The following is a 6,949-nucleotide window of genomic DNA, read 5'->3' as shown; positions in this document are numbered from 1 at the left end:
GCCTTTTTTTTTATTTTAATATGATTATTAAATGGATGTAATACTTAAAAATGATAGTAATATTGTGTTATATACAAATATGATTATTTGATGTGAAATTATACAAAGTTAGTTGTTTGCTATCCGGATAAATATGAAGAGCAAAGAGCAACCACAAAAATAAAATTGAAATTGAATAAAGACAAAAAAGTCGAGTAGTAGAATGAAAGAATGTATTTGTATTTAGAAACTGAAGCTACAATTAAGAACAACAAGTGATGAAGTGAGAGTTTATTTAAAAATTAGAACCACAACTAAGAAGAACAAACAATGAAACGAGAGCTTGGAAAAAGAAAGGGGGTAACTGTTACACTATTACCAAGTATGAATAGAAAAGTTCAGAAACTAATAGGATAGTGATAGCACCGTGAGAATGAATGAGCAATTTAGTTTAGGGTCGAAGCACTATTTGTGGCATTGAATCGACATTAATGACCATAAAGTAGCGATTGTGCGAAGTGAACGCAGTGATGGAGCTAAGGGGTTGAGGGGCGACGAAGATGATACCGGAGCAGTGGTCAGTTTGGTGCGCTCAACAACGAACTCACCAGAGTGTCACATCTTGAAGCTCTCGTAGCCGAAAAATTTTAGTCCCATAAGTTAAGAATTAATTGTCTGCGAATCAAAATTTTGTTTAATAATTTATTTAATAAATTATTACATATATAAAACAGCCCACAGACAGCTCTCTAATCCGCGTCTCCTTTCACTTTATTTCAAACTTCCTTAAGGAGTGACAACTAAACGGAATTGTGTTCCAAATAGGATAAGAAAGTCTCGGAGATACCTGTAATTCATCCTTAATTAAATAAAATAAAGGAAGCCCCTCAAAAACAAAAGGGAAAGAACAAAATATTTTACCAAAACTAATAAAGGCACACGTAAACAATAGTTATTAAACAACAATACTACATCTTCAATAAATATTATAATTTTGAATCAATATTTGACCATAATAATTTGTATTTATATTTATTAAAAATAATTTTAAATTTGTGTTAATGAATTACTGATTAAAATTACTAAAATCTCATCGCTCTAGGACTTTTTGGTTATTAAATAATTAAATTATGAACATCTGTAAATTGAAAATTTGAGAAAATTGACCAAAGGAAGGAATTAGAAGAAGAAGAAGAAAGAATTCAGAAAATTGAAAAAAAAAAAAAAAGAAAAGAGAGAGAATCTGGGTGGGCTTTGAGCTGTGATATAGCTGTCCTTTTGATGAATTATTTCATACCACACCACACACCCCATTCTTCTCTCTCTCCCCTCACTCATATACTCACACACAGATCCAAAATTCCTAGAAACCAAAAAAAAAAGAAGAGAGAGAGAACCCATTTTTCTCTTTGCCTCTCTAAACCCACCACCACCACCAACATAATCCTCCATAGCTGCATTATCTCCGGATCTCAAAGGTCGAAACTTTTTCAAAACCCCACTTGAAAAACTAAAGCAAAGAAAAAAAGGAGGAAAGACTAAAGAAGGAAGCAGCATTCAGATGCCTCATGTGAGATGAGGAAGAAAGAAGCCATAACCACTCACCATTTCCACCTCATTGCCTTGTTTCTGGGCTCACTCACACTCACCCTCTCCTCCTCCTTCGCCGCCGCAACAAGCACCACAAAGCACGAGTTCAATGGAGCACTCACGGAGGCAGAAACCATGTACATCAAGCAGAGGCAGCTTCTCTACTACAGAGACGAGTACGGAGACAGAGGAGAAGATGTTACAGTGGACCCTACCTTGGTCTTTGAGAACAACCGCATCAGAAACGCATACATAGCCTTACAAGCATGGAAGCAAGCTATTCTCTCTGATCCTCTGAATCTCACCGCTAATTGGGTAGGTCCTAAGGTGTGCGACTACACTGGAGTCTTCTGTGCACCTGCACCTGATGACAACAGGACCCGCACCGTTGCCGGCATTGACCTCAACCATGGCGACATTGCTGGTTACCTGCCTGAGGAGCTTGGCTTGCTCACAGATCTTGCTCTATTCCACATTAACACAAACAGGTTCTGTGGCACACTTCCCCACAAGTTCGACCGTCTCAAGATCCTCTTTGAGTTAGATCTCAGCAACAACCGGTTTGCCGGTAAGTTCCCGGCGGTAGTTCTGCGATTGCCCAAGCTTAAATTTCTAGATCTGAGGTTCAACGAATTTGAAGGCACAGTGCCTTCACAGCTCTTTGATAAAGATCTGGATGCCATTTTCATAAATCATAATCGTTTCGTCTTCGATTTGCCGGATAATTTCGGGAATTCGCCTGTGTCGGTAATAGTTTTGGCGAACAACAAGTTCCACGGCTGTGTGCCTTCAAGCATCGGGAACATGTCAAGGCTGAACGAGATTATTCTGATGAATAACGGTTTCCGTTCTTGTTTTCCGGCAGAGGTAGGGTTGTTGAAGAATCTAACTGTGTTTGATGTGAGCTTCAATCAGCTGGTGGGGCCTTTGCCGGACGCAATTGGTGGAGCGGTGAGCTTGGAGCAGCTTAATGTGGCACACAACTTGCTCTCTGGTGTAATTCCGGCCAGTATTTGTTCTCTGCCAAATTTGGAGAACTTTACATATTCTTATAATTTCTTCACGGGTGAGCCACCGAGGTGTTTGGCTCTGCCGGCCTTTGATGATAGGAAGAACTGCTTGCCTGCTAGGCCACTGCAGCGCTCTGCCGCCCAATGCAGGGCCACGCCTTCAGTGAATTGTGGCTCTTTCAGGTGTAAGCCTTTTGTTCCGTCAATTCCTTCTCCGCCTGTTGCTCTTCCTCCTCCGGTATTATCGCCTCCACCTCCCCCGCCGTCACCACCTCCACCAGTGTATTCTCCACGGCCCCCATCGCCGCCTCCCCCAGTGTACTCTCCCCCTCCGCCACCACCGTCTCCCCCGCCTCCTTCTCCGCCACCTCCTCCTCCACCAGTTTACTCTCCACCGCCCCCGCCGCCCTCACCACCTCCACCGTCCCCTCCACCGCCGTCTCCGCCTCCCCCCGTGTATTCCCCACCTCCACCGCCGCCTTCACCGCCGCCACCTTCCCCGCCTCCTCCGTCACCTCCACCACCTTCGCCATCTCCGCCACCGCCGTCTCCTCCACCACCCTCACCTCCACCTCCGTCGCCGCCGCCACCAGTAGTGTACCCGCCTCCACCCTCACCACCACCACCGCCAGTGTACTCTCCACCACCACCTGTTTACTACTATAACTCCCCACCACCACCTCATTCGCCACCGCCACCACATTCGCCACCACCTCCACCACCTCACCACTCACCCCCGCCACCACCTCATTCACCACCACCACCATCACCGCCCCCACCATGTATAGAGCCACCACCACCTCCTCCACTATGTATAGAACCACCCCCACCACCTCCTCCGCCTCCCCCTTCGCCACCACCATGCGAAGAGCATCCACCACCACAACCATCACCACACCCTGCACCTTACCATCCACCACCATCGCCACAGCCTGCACCTTACCATCCACCGCCATCACCATCACCGCCACCAGCACCTGTATATGAAGGGCCCTTGCCACCTGTTATCGGAGTCTCGTATGCATCACCACCACCACCACCTTATTATTGATTCTTTTGAGAACTTCCTCCTCTAACCCCACTTTCTCCCTCTACTCTCTCTCTACCAAACACCATAAAAAAAGTTCACATTTTTACTACTGGGGTGGATGATGTTAATTTTCTTCTGTACCAAAATTATTGTTATTATTATGCGATTCTCGTCGCTTTTGGGGCTTCAATAATAAACCAAACAGAAGACATGGGTTTGCTGTTTTTTCTTTTAAATATTTTTATGTCTTTTATGGGTCCATAGATAAACATAGAACAAGAAGAAGAATTCGAAGGAGGATGAAGAAGAAGAGGTTACGGTGGAATTGAGGTAAGAGGAGAAAGTCTCTCTCCCAAATTGATCTGAAATTGTTATGGATATTCTGAGTTGTGAAAAAAATAATAAGAAAAAAAACACAAGAGAGTAAGTAGGTTGCAGTGAAAGAAAGAAAGGAAAAAAAAATGTATGTATAGGGATGGATCATGGATGAATTCGGAGATCATAATTCTCGGCTTCAATGGCAGTGGTTACTTGTTGATGCTACTGCCCTTGTTTCTGGAGTTTATTGTCATTGTCATTGTCTCTTTCATATCATACTCTTTTTTTTTTTAATTTTATTTTTTCTTGATTTTTTTCTTTGTTTCTTTTGATTTGCAATTTATAGTATAATTTATGAACATTTCATTACCTTGTATTGATTTTCAGAATTGAGCCTTAATTTCTTTCTCTTATATGTATATGTCTTAGCTTACTATACTATTTCGACAATAAATCTGCATCCATATTCATCTGAGGTTTCAGTCATTAAAGTTTTCTTAATGTATGTGATGAAGAACTGATGATAACTTTTAATATGGAAATTCAATTCCAACTGTACATACTATTTTTGTGCCAATGTGATATAGTAAGTATATTTCTTGCAATATGTCGTTACATTTTTTTTTAATCTTATCGATAACATTCTAATTCTCTTACGTGCAATGGTGCATAATTGAAACATAATCGTTGAGAGGGGGAGAGGAAATTAGTAAGATAATTGCTGAATTGAATGTTGTCATAATTAAACTATAGTTTAGATTTAGGCCTGCAATTATGGTTGCTATCATATCTGTTTAAAGACACTAACATGTGTCTTTAATGCATATGTAAGTGAAACTTTTATTATAACACTAATAATATAAATAGCTGATTTTAACTAAATTTTTTTTTGTTACCACACATTTCTTAATAAAATTCTATGCTTTGAAAATGATCCCTCAATCAAAGGGTTCAGGGTAGCAGCAGTGTGAACAACACTGTTCAAAATTCCAGTTCATGGGGATGGTGGGGCCACAAAATAGGCCATCCCAAGAACCATTCATTCATTAAGGGGGGGAGGAGGAGCCTCTATTTATTTAATTTTTTCATTTGATTAATGATATGAGACTCCACTTTAACCATGTGCAAGCCTTTATCTTAGCATTTGGGATTTGAATTCAAATATCTTTTTTGCTTAATGCACACTCTTGCTTACTTTTCTCCCCCACTGTTGAGTTCATCAAATCCTCAATTAAGATTACAACTTAGAAGACTCATTGGCATTATTCCCTCGTTTTATCATGGAATAATGGTATATAATTTCAACTTTAATGTGGCCACCGACTCCAAAGTCTTCTCACGCGAGACCAAGACTTGTTTGTTTCTTTTGTTGCTTTGGTTTCTCACTCGGTTTGCCTTTTTTGCCTTTTGCTTTTAACTGCCTGTTTTACCCCTTTCAAGTTTCAACCACTTCTTTTACTCCCAACTCTCCCTCGGGTTTTGGTCACTCAAACCAGACCCACACAAAAGAACGGTTGGGTGACATGAAAATAAATCTGAAAAGGAAAAAAAACTAACAATAATATGCCTGCGATTTGCTATTATAAGGCCGACATTCTCAATAATAAAATTTCTATATGATTTATAAATGTGAATAAAATTTCATTCTAAGAGCTACTTTAAAAATTGAATTAGGTATATTTAATTTTGGGTAATGCTAGGTAGAAAAAAAAAACAGTCAGAACTTGCCTTATTTAGCATTAATTAATTATCGCAACAATTAATGAATGTTAAATAAGGCAAGTTATGACTGTTTTTGGCTGATTTTTTTAGGTTACCAAACATTTCCGTTAATTTTAAGTTATTAGTACGATCTAGATTATCATTCTTAAGAAATTTATTAAAAATTTCACATTTTTTAGAGATAAAATTGCTAAATAATTTATAAGTGTGAGATATTCTTTAATGAGTTAATTTTTAGGGCTTACTTAGATTTACTCCATCTAAATTTTAATATCTACACATCATGACCTCTTTTTTAATTTACTAGAGGTAAATTACTTTTTTGCTTGTGAGCAAATGACCAATTTTTAGTCTCGTTAGAGTTTATGTTTCTATTGGTTTAAACATGTTCACATAAATAACATATCGCCCTTAAATAATCTAAGTAAATAGTTCGAGTAACTTAACAATACGTTTAAATGAAAGTTAGACACATTCGTTTTGGTTAAATTAATACACACAACAATACTCTATATATATAGATCATTCTAGTATGCTTATTTTATAGTGACTATGGTGATCATAGTATTTTAAAAAATACTGCTAAAATTAAAATAACACTTTTTAATAAGTGTTATTAAAATATAAAAAAGTGTGATTTTAATTTTAATAATACTTATATAATTGTAGCCATCGTAGCGTAATCATATTAAAATCTAGTTATATATATTTTTGCATTCTGTAAATTGTATTAACAACTTTCTCATAAACATTACATATATAGATTCTTTAAGGAGATTATGTATAATATATTACTTAAGATGATGATATCACTACTCTTATTTCTTATAATATTCCTCTAGATATAATTTTTTTATTGTATGTTTATATGAATTCGTAAAATTTTTTTTATCAAAATAAAAATATCAATATTCGTTTCTTATTAGTCTATTACCTAATGGTCGAAGTAATTTCAATACAATTTATTTTATCAAAGTTCAATGGCTTGATAACATTTTTTTTAAATCATGGCAACCTCTATCCCTAGCTAGTAATTAAATTAAGTGTACTATTTCAAAAGGGACATACATTATTTACCAAGAGGCATTTGGTTCCTTATCTTGTGGAATATAAATAGCAATGGAGTTCTCATTTTTAATGACAACTTCTACAAAGGAAGTTTCCTCTTCTTTAGTTACATTGTCCGTGGTTTATCTTTTCCTTTATTATTCATTCTTTTTTGTTAGATGAGAGACACGAATTGATTAGAAATATATAGTTATCCCTCTTTCGTACTAGGGACAAGGGTAAGTGGCAACGA

At 37.8% G+C, this 6,949-nt stretch overlaps 1 protein-coding gene across 1 annotated transcript; it reads left to right on the top strand.

Moving 5' to 3' along the window:
- On the top strand, positions 1,198 to 4,325 carry LOC107644353 (leucine-rich repeat extensin-like protein 4). Its single transcript, XM_016348190.2, has one exon. The coding sequence runs from the start codon at positions 1,555 to 1,557 to the stop codon at positions 3,628 to 3,630; it is 2,076 nt and encodes a 691-aa protein (XP_016203676.1). The 5' UTR covers positions 1,198 to 1,554; the 3' UTR covers positions 3,631 to 4,325.

This window comes from Arachis ipaensis, chromosome B05 (assembly GCF_000816755.2).
Source record: "Arachis ipaensis cultivar K30076 chromosome B05, Araip1.1, whole genome shotgun sequence".
Classification (NCBI taxonomy): Eukaryota; Viridiplantae; Streptophyta; class Magnoliopsida; order Fabales; family Fabaceae; genus Arachis; species Arachis ipaensis.
This window is presented reverse-complemented; position numbering and strand designations above follow the sequence as displayed.

Bases quoted from the DNA above. Each gene is read 5' to 3' on its own strand.
- LOC107644353 (XM_016348190.2), top strand. From the start codon at position 1,555: ATGAGGAAGAAAGAAGCCATAACCACTCACCATTTCCACCTCATTGCC.